Below are 16,523 nucleotides of genomic sequence, written 5' to 3'. Positions count from 1 at the left end.
ACTTGTTAAGGTATCTCTTTCTCTCTCATTAAGCTATCTCTCTCTCTCTCTCTCTCTCTCTTTCTATCTATCTATCTCTCTCAGTCTTTCTCGTTAAGCTATTTTTTTCTCTTTCTCTCTTTAGGTTATTTCAACCCTCATCATTACTACTACTACTACCTACTATCTCACTCATATATACAATCCTGTTCGCACTACATTATCACTAGCAATATTATCTAGCATTACAATATTATGATTACTACTATTACTATTATTACTACTACTACTTTATTATTACTACGTTTAATTAATATTGCACATACATATATACATACATACAAACATTTTTTTTTTACATTTCCAATTACCATGGATACACTAATACACACACATACTAATACTATAATTTAGTTCTCTCTGTATATACCATTTGCTTTGTGTGTATGTGTCGCGCGCGCGCGACACACACATAATACAAGCAGACACACAGATGGAATCTAGACATACAAACACTAAGTTAAACACAATTTTTCAAGTCACACACACACACACACACACATGCACGTTTCTATTCAGAGAGATATCCTAGCCATAGAAATCATAGGATTACTTAATAGTGATAAATCAATATTAGAAATTCAGCGATACGAAACTTTTATGACAGATTAGAACAGATTATTTTCTCTCTCTCTCTCTCTCTCTCTCTCTCTCTCTCTCTTACCCTCCCTCTCCCTCTCTCTCTCTCTCTCTCTTTCTCTATTATTAATAAATAAATACGTATAAATAATTACACATTCTACTACACCACTCCATTCCTCTTCGTCGCTGTTGTCAACGCCGCTACGATGTTGCTGGGCAGCCGTATCGGAATTTTGCGGTGAACCGTTGTTCATCGCTGTTCGATCTTTAAATTTTATCGAACAAAAGTCTCCTTCCTCTACTTTTTCTTCTTCTTCTTCTTCTTCTACTTCTTCTTCCCTTTTCTCTTTTTTCTATTCCCTCGGATATTCTTCTCTTTTTTTTTTCTTCTTCTTTCACCCCTCCTATATATTTCTTTGTTGCTCTTCTTTCCTTCCTCCTCGTCTTCTTCTTCTTCTTCTTTTTTTTCTTCTTCTTATAAACTTATCACCCCCAAAAGCCTTTTTACAAATTCCAAAATGAATTCTTCATTATTGTCGTTCTTATCCTTGTTGTTGTTATTGTTATTGTTTATATTATTGTCGTTGCCATCGAACATTTTCACGTTCATCTTTTTTTCTTCATTTTCTTTTTCATTTAAAACACGACATTAAAAAAAACGTATGAGGATGAAGATGATGATGATGATGATGATGATGATAATGATGATGATGATGATGATGATGAGGAAGAGGAAGAGGATAAGGAGGAGGAGGACGAGGAGGAGGAGGAGGAGGAGGAGGAGGACAACGACGATGACTATGACGACGAGGACGACGACGAGGAATCACTACCACCAACTTTGGACGAGGTAAACGCGCGTTATGCTGGATTATATATGCGGTTTGTACTCTCTGCTTCATCCTACCCTACCGCCCCCACCTACACCCCATAGGCCCCCTCTTCTACCACCCTCCTTCCTCCCCGATCGTCAGCCCACCACCGAACCTCATCCACCAACTTTATACTGCGCCTGCTCGACAATATCGGCCTATCCACCCCCGTTTCGAGTTGGTCTCCTTCAAGGATGATAAGAGATTGGTGGCGTAGGTGTACCAGGGGTGTGCGGCGGTGTAGAAGAAGGAAAGGGGGTGAGAGAGGGGTAGGAGGGAAGGGTTAATCGAGGGAGTTAGGGGGATTGAGACGAAGAGAGGGTTGAGAGAGAGCAAGCGCACTATGCTGAGGTTCTTTCTCTCTCTCTCTCTCTTTCTCTCTCTCTCTCTCTCTCTCTCTCTCTCTCTCTCTCTCTCTCTTTCTCTCTTTACAGGGTTCTATAGGGTGGGACAAAAATTTCTACCTAAGGGATATACAAAAGTTACAATGGTGATTCGAAAAATCAATTGCTCGTACTTTTCGAGACATCATTTTTTTTTTGTTAGCTTCCGTAAACTTTTATTTCTTCTACAGATCTTTTTCATTTTCTTTTCTCTTTCTTTTTTTTTTTTTTCTAATTAAACGAAACCAAATACTAAACTAACTCGATAATACGAGACTTTGATTAAAAGCTCGAAAGTAAAGTATTGGAAGAGGATAATTGATTTTGGAAATTACTTACGAATTTTTGGCCCACCTTGTAGATACTCTCTCTCTCTCTCTCTCTCTCTCTCTCTCTCTCTCTCTCTCTCTCTCTCTCTCTCTCTCTCTCCCTCTTAAAGACATGTGTATTCGCATTGGGAGAAAATCATTTCCGTTGAAAGATTTTATGTATTTTCGCGTCCGGATGGTATTTTTTGAGTGTTTCATTTTTAATTTTAGCTTTGAATATATATATATATATGTATATGTGTGTGTAGGCATGTACGTATATATATATATATATGTATGTACATATACGTATATGTATATGTAATGTAGTGTAACATATGTTCCATACAAAATATTATTATTTCTATTATATTTTGAAATATTATAGAATTATAGAAGAGATTAGGAATATAATATAAATATCGTTTAAAAATTATTATTTAAATGATTATGACAATGATAATATTTCGTTGAGGATTTATCAAAAATTAATTTAATAAAACTTAAACAATTATTTTTATATTTCTCCATTTTCAATATTATTTATATATGTAATTATTAATAAATTTTTAATTAAACTGATTATTAAAATATATTATTTTATCTTACTAAATTATTCGAGAAATATTAATATAATAATATATATATATATATAAATAATATGGATGATATAAAAATTATCAAATTTTCAATCCATTTGACAAGCTATATAATATTATTATTATTATTATTATTATTATTATTATTATTATTATTATTATTATTATTATCATTATTGTTATTATTATTATGCATTTATTTATTTATTAAATAATCGATTTAATCTTTCTAAAAATGATATCAGAAGAAGCTATTAATTTAATGAAAATTAATTTAATGATATCAGAAGAAGGTATCAATTTAATGAAAATTCCTGGGTAATTATGAAATTTAATGACAGTCTTTGTAATATCCATTTGTGATGACAATCACAAATAATTAAGGCTAATATACTGTAATAAGCTAATATTTATTATCTTTTAAATACCAAGAAACTTGATATTAAATAAGTAATGAAATAATTCAAAAAAAAAATTTTTTTTTTTATTTCTTATACTATTCTCTAATTTTTTTTTAATCATTGTTACACGATATTAAATTTTTTTTCTCTTAAAATATAGATAAATTATAAATAAAAAAAATATATATATATGTATATATATTTGAGAATATATAAATATTGTAAAATATTCAATTAATTTCATCATTAATGTATCATTATTATTTTTTTTTGTTTATAAAATTATCTTAAAAATATTATTTAAATATAATAGAAATTGATTGATATTAGAAATGTCATGTAATTATTATTAAATTTTTAATTAATTCGATTATTAAAATATATTATTCTATTTTATTTAATGAAATTATTTTAAAAATATTATATAATAATATAAAAAAAATATTGTCAAATTTTCAATGAATTAAATTATCATTAATAAATATAACATTATGATATATCTTTATTATAATTCAATGAAATTATATTATAAATATATATTAGTAATTAAAAAAATTTATAATTATATATATATTTTTTTATTATCATATAATAAATTATATATTATATATATAGATATACTATATACTATATACTATATATATGTATATATGTACACTTTGACTTGCCTATACACTATTAAGCTACTTATTCTTCGGTGAATGCACTCGAGTCGACCCCGACGAAAATAACATGCCACGACATTGCGGATGCACTTTCCACTTTCTTGATCTAGAGGTCTATTATAAATAAGACAGTAGAGAAATAAAATGAGAAGGGACATTAATACTCTTACATATAAACAGACATAACAATAAATATAAAAATAATTAACATAATCTATTTCTTATAATTTTTATTATATTATATATATTATATATATTTATATATATATAAATTATTATGAAATATTAATTATAATAATAATAAAAAAAAAAATATATATATATATATACATATATATAATAAAATATAGAGAACAGATTATTTGAATAGTATAACAGCAAAATTAATAATAATTATGTTTAATTATAGAAGATTTATCTGTATATATATATAGATGTATTATATTATATATAAAAAAAATTATTATATATATAAAAAACATATATATATATAAATTTTCCGGTACCGGGAATCGAACCCGAGCCTCCTGGGTGAGAGCCAGGTATCCTAACCACTAGACTATACCGGATATATTAACTTTACGTATTATTTTATTTATATATACGTAATATATTCTCATATATAATATAAGTATAATAATAGTAATAATAATAATATTTAATGTAGTCTTATTAAATTAGAAAAAAAATAAGAATAAATTCTCAATTTATTCAAATGAAAGGTCATTGTTATTATTTCTTTTTTTTTTTTTTTGCTTTTTATCCTTTTTTCTTTCCTTTTTTTTTCTTTTTTACAATATTTTTCGTTTTATTCATCTCAGTAATCTTGTTGGCCGTTCCTTCGCAGCTCGATAAAATTTCCATTCTTTTTAATTTTGGAATCGGAGGAGGCTTTGGTTTGGGTACTGGTACTTGTCTATAAAATAAAAAAGAAAAAGGAAAAGTAAATAAAAAATAAATGATTAATAAATATAAAGAAGTAGAAGAAGAAGAAAAAAAAAAGTAAAACAATTTATTCAAGTAAGAATAATTTTATTTAAATCTAAATTATAAATTACTTGATGGCCATGTGCAATTCCTGTGTCATTTTATCTTCTATTACGTTTACCCAAATATTTGATTGCGTCTTTGGCTTCAAACATAATCCTTTGTGCAGGCGACATCTGTAATCATCAAGTTCATCCTGCGCTTGACATTTCTTTTCCCATGCCTTTTCCCATTTGTGAAATTTTTCTTTAATGCAAGCTTCCTTTTGTTTAGCAGCTTCTGTAACTTTGATCTTTGATGATATCTTTTTTGACTTGCTGTTCTTCTTCTTCTCCTTTTTTTTCTTCTTATCTTGACGTTCAGCCATTATTTTGTACAATCTATTATCTGAACAATTTTTATGTTATCATTTGCATGATCTCTTATTTATTTGATACGTCTCCTCCATTTCATTGTAATAAAAATATTTAATTTGTAAAATAATTAATAGAAATCATGATTGAAAAAGTTTGATGTTTGGTATGACTTAAAAAAAAAAAAAAAAATGAAAACAGTGAAATAATTCTCAACAATTTCATGTCAATTGATCAAACTTTTAAGCTGAATTCATACTGGAAAAAAAAAATATATATATAATAGAAAAAAATATAAGCTTTGAAGAAGATTCAATAAAGATGATTCCTTCACTCGCCATAATTTGTTTGTTCGTTTGTTTGTTCTCAAGGACTCAACAACAGGTCTTTCTACAACTACAAGTTGGTTCTTCTTTAATAACGCATCCACACTTTCTTACAGGTTTCTCTTTAAATAGTTCATCAAAAGTAGTTTTCTTTGTGCCACAACAAGGAGCACAGGTCTTTTCTTTAACCGATTGAGGCGAACAACATGATGGGCAAGTATTTGTTGTGGCAGGTTGTGGAGAACCACAAATTGAAACAGGTTTTACTGGTTGAATACATGGTGGATAAAGAGAACAACATTTTGAGTGCTCTTGTTGAAATTGTTGTTGTTGTTGTTGTTGTTGCGGTCTAGAATAGGATAATAATAAATATTGAAATTAATAATAATTTTATTTGAATAAAATAAATCATATGAAATTAAAAAAGATCTTAACTAACTTTGATGACTTGGTACCATTGCAAATTGGTGGACAAGATGGACAACAAGGCAAAGGTTCAGATTGTGGTTGTTGACATTTGTCGACTTCAGATTTGACCAAAGGTGTACAAGTTTTAGGACTTGTTTTTGGACGACAACAAGTCTTGAAACAAGTTTCAGGACATGTTTTTGGACGACAACAACTCTTTCCTTCACCACTCCCATCCTTATTCTTTTTTACAGTACAATTGCATCGTATAAATTCTGGCAAACATTTTTTCGAAGGTATCTTTTTACATTGAAATACTGGACTATCGTCGGTTCCTTTAAACAAGTATGGTTTTTTATTATGAGGTATTTGGAATTGAGTTATTATTTTTTTTCCAAAACAGGAGACACGTATGAAGAGAGTAACTTCGCCAACACATTGTCCAGTCGCTGTAGCTATCCTAAAAGTACTTTTTAAAGATTTACATGGATTTCCATTATTGAATACTCGTTGACTTAATAAATCATTTATCAAATTTCTTAATTGTATCTGATAAGTGCCAATTAACATAACATCTGGTAATACTCCTGGTGGAAGTTTTTTATAAACAGTCATAGTTACAGGAAAACTATGAACTGGTTTTTGAAGTACATTATTGGGTAATGCAAACAGACAAGATTTTCCTTTTTTAAATACTTGAGTGTCACCGCTTAAACAAGCACATCCATCGCTTAATGCTTCTTCATTAATATTGATAGGTGGCAAATTAAGGATCTGTTATACAACATTACTTTTACAAATGATTCTATATAATCATTTTATTTCTAACAATAATAAACAAGTATAACTTGAAAAGAGACGCAGGTCGTCACTGGTAACATTTCTTCATGTATAGCACGTACAGCTGGGATATTAATTTTATCAACCAAAAATTCAATCAGAAATAATTGTTGACTATCATCCATTTTATCGTATCAAATGATTAAATTTAATTAATATTGAAATCATTAATTTACTCACAAATTTTTCTGTTTTTTTTTTTTTACAACATAATGATATATCTAACCATTATACTACAATTTAAAACTGTCATTAGAAAATAATAGGCGGGTGCCGAGCGGGCAGGCGGGGTTGGGGGGAGACGAAGAAAAGAAAAGAAAAAACAATGTTTATATATTATTTAAGATAGATGTCACTCTTTTGGATAAAATTTATAATTATATTATATTGCATACGATAATCATATAAACAATAGAATTATTCAACTATAAGAATTTTCTTATTTTTTCTTTTTCTTTTTCTTCTTCCCTTTCTTTTTTTTCTCCTCAATATCAGCTTGTATTTGACGTGTCTCATGTCTGATCGGTGGTCTTCTTTCAGGACCTTTAGGTGTTCTCATTTCCAATTGCAAATCTGATTTCTCACCGGCACCGACAAGTCCTTTCTTACCAATTCTCAAAATAAAAACGTCATGTTCAGGATCAGACGAACAGTCTTGTCCAGTTGCATCGCTTTCTGGTGAGACCGTTACGGTTGGTTGCTTTTTAACTTCACCATCCAAAAGACCAGAAACTTTGAGAACAACGGCTTTGCCACAAGGTTGAGCAGGACCACGACTTGTTTGAATTGGTCCATTTGGTTTACTTATATCAGTACAAAGATCTTTTTTTGGTGTATCTTGTAATATACTAGGTGGATAAGAAGCTGGTTTAAAAGCTTCCAAGGAACATGAACTTTTAGGATCATTTAATTCATCTTTTACTCTGGCACCAGTTGAACGACCACAAGGTAAACAAGCATGTTCCTCCAATACACATGCACGACAAGGAATATCAATGATTGATTCCTCACAGACATTTTCAATATCTACAATTTTACATTTATAAGCCAAAGATTTTTCATTCAATTCTTCACCTTTAAATATATAATCAGATTCATTATTTATACATTCTGGTGTCTCAAATTCTGTAATAATTGTTTCACCAAACGCGGACATTCTTACATTGAGAAAAACTTTTCCTACTTGTTTCTCATTCATTATCAAAGGTACAGAATCCTCAAATGTTTTAGGTGGTGGTACTTTTCTATGCCAGCATTGTAACAATTCTTTTCTTAATGCAGCAAATTGTTTGGTCAATTCGAATTCTCCAATGCCGATTAAAATATCTGGTTTAATACCCTCCGGCATTCTTTTTCTTATCGTCATTTTAACATTTAATTCCAATAACTTGTCTCTTGTCGTTTCAAGATCCATCGCAAACATAATTGATTTACCAGAATAAAAATATTCAACGTCGTCCGCTATACCAGCTTGTGGAACGAATAAAAAATCAACAGGCGTTATCTCGATTTTATCATCTTCAGTGAAATGTAAAAATTCTAAACCAACGCTAGTAGGTACGAAAAACATTTGATTCAATTTCGCCAATCTTTCGCCGGTTATTCGATGAATAAAAAATTCTAACAGAAAGAGATATTGCTCTTTGTAATCGTCAGCTATTTCTTCTCTTATACCGAAGATCGATGGCGGTGATTTATTCATCTCCAATTTTTTCATCTTATTATTTTTCCTACTGTTTTTTCTTTGTTTCTTCAAATTTTTCTCTCTCATTAGGATAATTATTTTCTTATATATTTTATATATTTATATTTATATAATTATGAATAGAAATCTTTTCTTTTACTCGGAATTAGATTTAGAATCGATCGTTTATACGATCGTAATATATATCGTATCATTTATAGATACTTTTTTCTAATGTTTATTTTTATTTATTTATTTATTTTTTTTTTTTTTTTTAGGTTAGATCGATAGAATAAGCATGAAGTTGATGTATATAAAAAAAATTTATCTGATCCATATATATATCTATATATATATATATATATATATATATATATATATATATATAAATAATGTTTATGTAAGAGCGAGTATAAGGAAGTGAGGTTATGTTTTGGAATATTTTCAATAAATTATATCAAGTAAAGTATTTTAATCGAAAAACATTTCAAGTGTGCCGCCATGTTTATGGTATTCCAATTTTTTTTATCTATTAATATTGAAACATCTAATATTTTTATTTATTAATTATAATGAAAATATTTATTTTTTAAAATATTCTTTTTTCTTTCTTTATTGAAATTTCATTAAAAAAAAAACTTTAAACAATTTCAATAAATATTCTTTAAATAGATATCTTCGCATATTCATTAATGAATAATTAAAAAAAAAAAAATTGATTAACGAAGGAAAAAAGAAATATTCAAACATTTCTAGAAATTAAATAAAATCGAAAATATTATTAATAAATTTGTTTAATTTTTTAATTATTCTTTTTTTCCCTTTCTTTCCTTTTATTTTCTTTTTATTTCATTATTATTATTATTTTTTTTTTTTTTTAAGTATCCCGAACCTCCCCCAATCGACTATGTTTTCGAGGACGTCTTATTAACGTTTTTATCCGATGGCATTTTTTTACACGGCAAGCCAGGACCGTCGCATAAATGTATGGGGAAACAACTTCGTCCCATAAAAAGAAAAATCAGTAAGTTAGCGATTGAAAATAGAACGAGCCAATTAAATCAAAATAGAAACGTTTGTCTCGCATCAATGAGAAAGAGAGAGAGAGAGAGAGAGAGAGAGAGAGAAAGAGAGAGAGAGAGAGACTGTACATATCGTGTCTGCCTGTATGAGAGAGAGAGAGAGAGAGAGAAAGAGAGAGAGAGGTTCTCTACGGTCGATCGCATTTAAACAGCCATCGTCTATGTCTATATAGTGCAATCGAATTAAGCTGATTGGATTAATAAAGGTCCCACGTGATTGTTCACAGCCGACCCCGTGGCGCCACCTACTGAACTCGATTCTCGTACACTTAACACGTTTGCAGAAAAGGAGGGATCTTGGTACGCCCAGTCGAAAGATGCTTTCCTTATTCACGAATTTTCATCTTTTATTAAACGATTGAAATATTCCAATCAAGATAATAATATAGGTATGTAAGTGTATATATATATATATATATATATATGTATGTATATATATATGTATGTATATATATATATAATTGTTATCTATATGTTATTAAGAAATTGAGGTTGATTAGATTTTCATGTATCAGAACTGGAATTATCAGAAATAATTGAATATTGAAAGTTCGATAATATTGACATGCTATCGGTGATAGATAAGTGATTCTTAGAGATAATCTGGCGTCATTGATAAAGTAGTTCTTTCCTTTTTATTTATTTATTTTTTTTTTTTTTTCTTTTCTTTTGATATTGAACTATTCTGATACAGATATTTTCTATATTTATTATATAGCTATATATATATATCTTTTTAGATTTTTTAATTAAATAAAAATTGATAGTACATAGTGTCATTAAATAATATTATAGTATTGTATTGTATTATTTTTTTTTTTTTTAATACTATACTATTATTTAGTATAACTTTTTATTAATATTATATTATTATTTAATATATTTTAATAATATAACATTAATATTAAATTTATTGGGTATACATAATAGTATAACAGTGTTTATATAATACTAATATATATATATATATATATATATATATATATATATATATATATATATATATATATATGTAGGGTGTCTCTGTTCTAAAATGTTTGATACATTATATTAACTATAGTTCAGGAGCGTATCAAGATAAACGTCCTATATATAAATATTATATTATATTATTTATATAATAAATAATACTATACTTTATATATATATATATAAACACAATTTTTGTATGTAACAATTTATACTAATTTTTTCATAAATAATAGTATACTTTTATTTTTACTAAATATACTCTATATTAAGTATATTTCACTATACTAATATAGAATATACTTTATATTTATAATACACTTTACTAAATAGTATACTTTTTTTTATTAAATAAAATTTATTGAATATAACTATTGTGTGTAATTTTGTAATATATGCGTTTTTTTTTTTTTCTTTTAGTATTCTAATAATAATATTATAATATATATATATATCTCAGGATCGTATCAAGTGGATCCAGTGGAATAACTTTTTGGAGCATCCTATATATGATCCTGATTGTGCAATAATGATCATATAACGAATCTCTGATCTTAATAGTCCTCGTCGAATATTAATTGTTCTCGATTAAAAGTAATCGAAATACACACATACATACACACACACACACACATACACACACACATATATATAAATAATGAAATGCATAAGCAATTTCGAGCAATTCGAATATTAACCGCACAAACGATATAGACTGATTAGAATTCTAGGGAACTAATTCTTGAAATACCCTAACGACACTAATTTTTTAATGACTCACCAATTTACCGTATCTTTATTCTACAGGGTGTGCCAAAAGATTTTCGTATGGGTCAAAAATTGATTCAACTTTTTCTTTTTCTTTTTTTTTGCGGATTCCCGTTTTTCGAGAATTCGCAATTAAATTTGTGATTCTTGTTTTTTTCTTCAAATTAGCCTTGCAGTTTTAAGATCTAAAAAGAAAAGAAAAAAAAAAAGAATAATAAGCAAAAAAAAAATTAATCCGAGGAGAAGTTAACGCAGAGTCAATCTAGAGTACTTTTGGTACATCTGAAAACTTTTGTCGCACCCTATATTAACGAAAATATCTCTCAACATTTTTATCGAATTTTTGTCAAATTAATGCAGTCCTATAGATCGTTTCTTTGTTTTCTTTTTTTTTTATTTTATTTTATTTTATTTTATTTCATGTCATTTAATCTTTTTCTTTCTTCTTTCAAGGTTCACTATTTCCAAGATCAAAAAAATACGAGTATCAGTATATTAAGGAGAAACGTTTGGAAAATGTACCGAAGGAAATATTCCTTGATAAATTTCAATGTGGCGCAAAAGAAGCAAAAAAGAAAAATAGAATATCGAAGTATAAATTTTGAATAATTTCTATTTTTTTTTATTTATTTATTTTTTTTTTTTTATTTTTTTTATTTCCATTATTTCATATATATATATATTTTATTTTTTTTTTCTAATTTAAGTGTTTAAGAAAACAGAAAAAAAGAGGGGAAAGAAAAAGAAATTTTTTGTTTCCCTACATATATACAAATAAATTAATAATAATTAATTATAATAATAATAATTAATTAGATCCGACGAGGAGCAGCCATGTTATATTTTGAAGCCGCCATTTTGGTGGAAAGACAAAGGTGATAAAAAAGAATTGAAACTCCCTATAGGTTATATCAACGATTATGCATATGATCAAGCAGAATGCACTGTACAAGGATTTGATTATGCCAATCACGAGATTGAGGTTCGATTTTTATGATACAATTTATTGACCTGATTTCTTCTTTTTTCATTTTTTTTTTGTTATGTATTTTTCTTTCTTTTTTTTTTTTCTTCCCTTAAATACCCTCCACGTTCTTTAACTAATCAATTTATGGATAGAAACAATTTGAAGCGTTTTATGAGAATGATCGCGTGAGAATGATAGCGTTGGTGTATGTAATTAAATATCCGGTGTCGTGTTTTATTATGAACGTTTCTAAAAAGACTTTTTCAATTTGTGAAGATTAAGTTATAACATTTCTTTTTTATTTTTTAAATATTTTTTTTAAATCAAATCTTTAAGGCTTTTTTTTTAAGCGAATTATCAACATTGTCTTTATTGAATCTCTCAAATTTTTTTTCGATTGAATTCATAGTATTTTTTTCTTCTTTTTTTTATTGAATTTCCAAAAATTTTCTCCTTATCATTTTTATTGTCATTTTTTATATTTTTAATTTGTATTATTATTATTATTATTATTTACATTATATGTTGCGTATGAATATTTGGATTTTATATATATAGGGTATAACAAATGGTTTGACTTATATTTCAGGAGTGTATCGTGAGAATCCTATGAGAAAAACTTGATACGCTCCTGAAGTATCAAGTCGAATCTTTTGGGAGAAGCATCCTGTGTATATAATTTTGTTTTATATTAAGATTTCTATTTATATATATATATATATTTTTAAGTAATCAATATTTTATTTTTTATTAAAAATTCACGATATTATTCATTGGTCTATCTCAATATTTTATTTAGACTGTAAAAAAAGATGTCGAGGACATTGCCAACTGTCGAGAAAAGAAACTATTAAAAGTGGAATGCCCAATAAAATGTTCTATCGAAAAAGATGGTAATTATATTGAAAATATAATATATTAATTTAAATATTAAATATTATGTATGAATCATTGCATTTCGATTAAATTTCATAAACATATATATACATACATATTTATTTATTTATTTATTTATTTATCTAATTATACGATTTTTATTACTTATGAATAAAAATTTTTTATATATTAATAATTATTTTTTTTTTTATTTTTATTATTTAAAAATAAAAATTTCATTGTCTAGACATACATATATATGGTTTTTCTAGATATAAATATGGTTTTTTTTTTTTTTTTTTTAGGTTATACTCCAAAAATATTGGATGTCAAAACAGACATAAGATGGCAGCCGCTTTACAAACTAACACAATTTCCAAAAACTAATAAGAAACGTAACGAAGAGTTACGAATGGTTACGAAGCCTTATCTCCATGAATTGAACACCTGGTATGCTAAAAATTTACCGACGAAATTTCATTTGCCAGTAAAGTGGGAAGGGAAACGACCAATAACGGAATGGCGATTTTCGCACATGTAAATTGTTTTCTTTTACGTGCAAGCACAAACATAAAAAATATTTACGATTTATTAGTGCATACGCACTCTTAACTTTGATAAGTGATTAGAAAATGAAAGAGAAAAGAAGACAAAAATTGTTCCAGAAATTATTCCTCTTTAATTTTTTTTTTGTTCTATAATTTTTATTTTTAATAATATTAATTAATTTCTATCAAATATTTTTTATGTTATTAACAATTAAATCAAATGAAGATTTTAAGTATGTTAACGATAATTTCTTCGCCTCTCCTTAGTAAAATACTTTGTTCCAATCTTTTTCACACATCCTATATATAATTATCGAATAATCATATCTTTATTAAAAAAAAAAAAAAAAAAAATAAAAAAAAATAAAAAAAAAAACGATCTTGTTCAAAATTTTTTGTTTGAATTAAATATTTTTTTAGGAACACACTATATACGTATCAAATAATTTATACTTTTTTTTTACACGTAGGACACCCTATATAATCTTTTTCTTTTTTTTTTTTTTTTTCAAAATCGTATTTTAACTTTAACAAAGAACTTAAACAAATATTATAAATCTCTTTTCTTTATTTATTTATCTATTTATTTATTCATTCTATTTGAAAACATCAAAGTAAACAATCCATTTCCTTATTCTTTTTTCTTTTTCTTTGATTATTTACACATTACCATGTAAAAAAAGAAAAAGAAAAAAAAAAGAAAAAGAGAGAGATAGAGTGAGAGAGAGGGAGAAACGAAAGCAAGAAAGAAAGAGAAAAAGTAATTTTTCTGTCTTACATTCGTGCGTCTTACATTCTCTTATTCTATTATTATTCGACTTGAGTCACGTCGCCAGTCAGAAACCACAAGAAGAGATCTCCGATTATGTATCGATAGTCTCGATATTTAATGCGACAACGAATGCGCAAAAACGATGCGCAAAATGATTCAATAGAAGAGAAGAACGCTCTACGATGACACACTCTATCGGACGCACGTGGTACTATTTTATTACGTGTTACTACATATATTGCGTCATCCTCTTTAAAAGAAAACATCGTAAGCAATTAACGAGAAGAGAGAGAGAGAGAGAGAGAGAGAGAGAGAGAGAGAGAGAGAGAGAGAGAGAGAGAGAGAGAGAGAGAGAACAATGTTAATAATCCTTTTTTTTTAATCGTTAAAAAAATGTTCATAACGAATTTTTTTCCATTCGTTCGATAAAAAAAATTGTTACAATTTATATATATATATATATAAAATAAAACAAAAAATGGAAAAGGAAAAAAAAAAGAATATCGAAACAATATTTGTTATTTCGTTAATTAATTTGCACATTGATATTAATAATAATTCGAATGTATATGTTGATGAATTTTTTTTTTTATGAAATATCAAATATCCGTTTTAATATAAATGAAACATGTATACGTGTATATATATATATTTTTTTTTCTTTCTTTTCCTTTCATCCTATATAACGTTAAGTTTTCTTTTTAGTATATACTAATATATCTTCACTGAAGATCGTGTTACGAATATTTGCTGATACTGTGTTGGATACATTCGTGGAATTTGAAAACTAAACGTTGTAATGTAACCCGACGCAATTCAACAAATAAACATAACCTCTTTTTTACTCTATCAATATTATTTTTTCTTTTATAAGTATTTATATATTTTCCGTCATTAATGTACTTACCTTTGGATTTTCGAAATCCACGTCAAAGGTATTTCTTCTGTTTAACATTTTTTATTTGTTCATTCATTTTTTTGTAAGGAAATAAAAAAAAAAATAAAGAAACAAAAGAAAAAGCTAAATCGTAGGATCCAATTAAATAGAAAAACAAAGGAAAAACAATATGAATTTTTATACTAATAATGTAAAAAAAAAAATATTGTGTCAACAATGTACATTAATGATGTAAAATAAATTATAACGACGTAAAAAATATTCTTTCCTTGACATGAAATACGCACTTTTTTTTTTCTTTCTTTTTTTTTCCTTCATTCTACAGTGTGTTAAAAAAGAAAAAAAAAACTGGTACATACGGTATTTCTCTGAGGGAAAAGAAATATAACAATATAAGTTCAAAGAACTTTCAATTTGTCTTCGATTCAATTGATAAAAAGGAAGAAAAAAACATATACAAGGTGTTTCAAAGAATTCCTTTTTTAAATTATATAAGGTATACCAAAAAAAATTTGCAACGGTCTGTGACGAATATATATATATATATATATATATATATATATATATATATATATATATGTATATGAATTATACAAATAAATACAAAAAAGAAAAAAAAGATTTTGGCATGCTCCACAAGCTTTATGCAATTTTATATATAGGGTGTTCAAAGAAAAAAAGAAACGAAAGAAAAAGGAAATATGTAACAGATTACTCAAAAAGAACAATAAACGTAAACAAATATTCCTGGAAGAAAAGAAAACAGGTTTAACAAACTTCAAGTCATTCCTTGCAATTTTATTTGCTAACAATTATTATTCCCATTTTCGTCATGTTATTATCATATTTACGTAATAATAATGTACCAGACACGCGTTTGCATGAATCAACAGAAAAAGAAGGAAAAAAAAAAAAAAAAAAAGAATATGTCACCAGACTCTATTATTATCGTCAATGGATTCAATGATCGGTGATTCGTGGAAGATAAAATATGGCGGCGCCTCTGACCATTTAGCTTTGAAGTTAAATTTCGAAGCGAAACCGACCTAGCGCTCTTTTAACGCTTTCAACAATGTGACATAGACATAGAGTATTTCATCATGCATTATACTTCCCACGTGTCGGTCGGTCTGCTGTCTGTAGTTTTTAATAATGTGTTAGTAAGAACGTTCCTCGGCCATTGCCATCTCACGAAC

The 16,523-nt window shown here is 27.1% G+C and overlaps 5 protein-coding genes and 1 non-coding gene across 7 annotated transcripts in view; 1 reads left to right on the top strand and 5 right to left on the bottom strand.

The window, feature by feature from the left end:
* The window catches only part of LOC118446692 (uncharacterized), a 6,219-nt gene extending 4,720 nt beyond the window's left edge, over positions 1-1,499 (bottom strand). The window contains exon 1 of the mRNA XM_035877644.2: positions 774-1,499. Within this exon, the coding sequence (XP_035733537.2) occupies positions 774-875 (102 nt within the window). The 5' untranslated portion in view covers positions 876-1,499. The remainder of the gene's footprint in view (positions 1-773) is intronic.
* Positions 1,500-4,346: 2,847 nt separating this feature from the next.
* TRNAE-CUC (transfer RNA glutamic acid (anticodon CUC)) lies at positions 4,347-4,418 on the bottom strand. The gene has a single exon. It is a non-coding gene; the product is annotated as a tRNA-Glu (tRNA).
* A 176-nt stretch (positions 4,419-4,594) lies between these two features.
* LOC146872173 (uncharacterized) lies at positions 4,595-5,666 on the bottom strand. Of its 2 annotated transcripts, XM_085664237.1 has the most exons (3): positions 5,528-5,666; positions 4,908-5,223; positions 4,595-4,765 (listed from the first exon to the last, which is right to left on the bottom strand). In XM_085664237.1, exons 2-3 carry the CDS (start codon positions 5,201-5,203, stop codon positions 4,609-4,611), a joined length of 453 nt encoding a protein of 150 aa, XP_085520363.1. In that variant the 5' UTR covers positions 5,204-5,223; positions 5,528-5,666; the 3' UTR covers positions 4,595-4,608. The 2 variants fall into 2 exon arrangements, with proteins under 2 accessions (XP_085520363.1, XP_085520362.1); XM_085664236.1 differs by lacking the exon at positions 5,528-5,666 and having other exon boundaries at positions 4,908-5,243.
* Positions 5,564-6,895, bottom strand: LOC118446700 (uncharacterized). Its single transcript, XM_035877657.2, has 3 exons — positions 6,772-6,895; positions 5,955-6,697; positions 5,564-5,864 (listed from the first exon to the last, which is right to left on the bottom strand). The coding sequence occupies exons 1-3, from the start codon at positions 6,886-6,888 to the stop codon at positions 5,564-5,566; spliced, it is 1,161 nt and encodes a 386-aa protein (XP_035733550.1). The 5' UTR covers positions 6,889-6,895.
* A 300-nt stretch (positions 6,896-7,195) lies between these two features.
* Positions 7,196-8,629, bottom strand: LOC118446694 (uncharacterized). Its single transcript, XM_035877648.2, has one exon. The coding sequence runs from the start codon at positions 8,532-8,534 to the stop codon at positions 7,203-7,205; it is 1,332 nt and encodes a 443-aa protein (XP_035733541.1). The 5' UTR covers positions 8,535-8,629; the 3' UTR covers positions 7,196-7,202.
* A 230-nt stretch (positions 8,630-8,859) lies between these two features.
* On the top strand, positions 8,860-13,806 carry LOC118446695 (uncharacterized). Its single transcript, XM_035877650.2, has 7 exons — positions 8,860-8,957; positions 9,330-9,471; positions 9,757-9,918; positions 11,720-11,858; positions 12,083-12,248; positions 13,033-13,126; positions 13,415-13,806. The coding sequence occupies exons 1-7, from the start codon at positions 8,949-8,951 to the stop codon at positions 13,648-13,650; spliced, it is 948 nt and encodes a 315-aa protein (XP_035733543.1). The 5' UTR covers positions 8,860-8,948; the 3' UTR covers positions 13,651-13,806.
* The last annotated feature ends 2,717 nt before the right edge of the window (positions 13,807-16,523 follow it).

Source organism: Vespa mandarinia, chromosome 25, assembly GCF_050613455.1.
Source record: "Vespa mandarinia isolate Hongniang chromosome 25, ASM5061345v1, whole genome shotgun sequence".
NCBI classification, from domain to species: Eukaryota; Metazoa; Arthropoda; class Insecta; order Hymenoptera; family Vespidae; genus Vespa; species Vespa mandarinia.
Note: the sequence above shows the minus strand (reverse complement) of the source record. Positions and strands in the feature narration are given on the sequence as shown.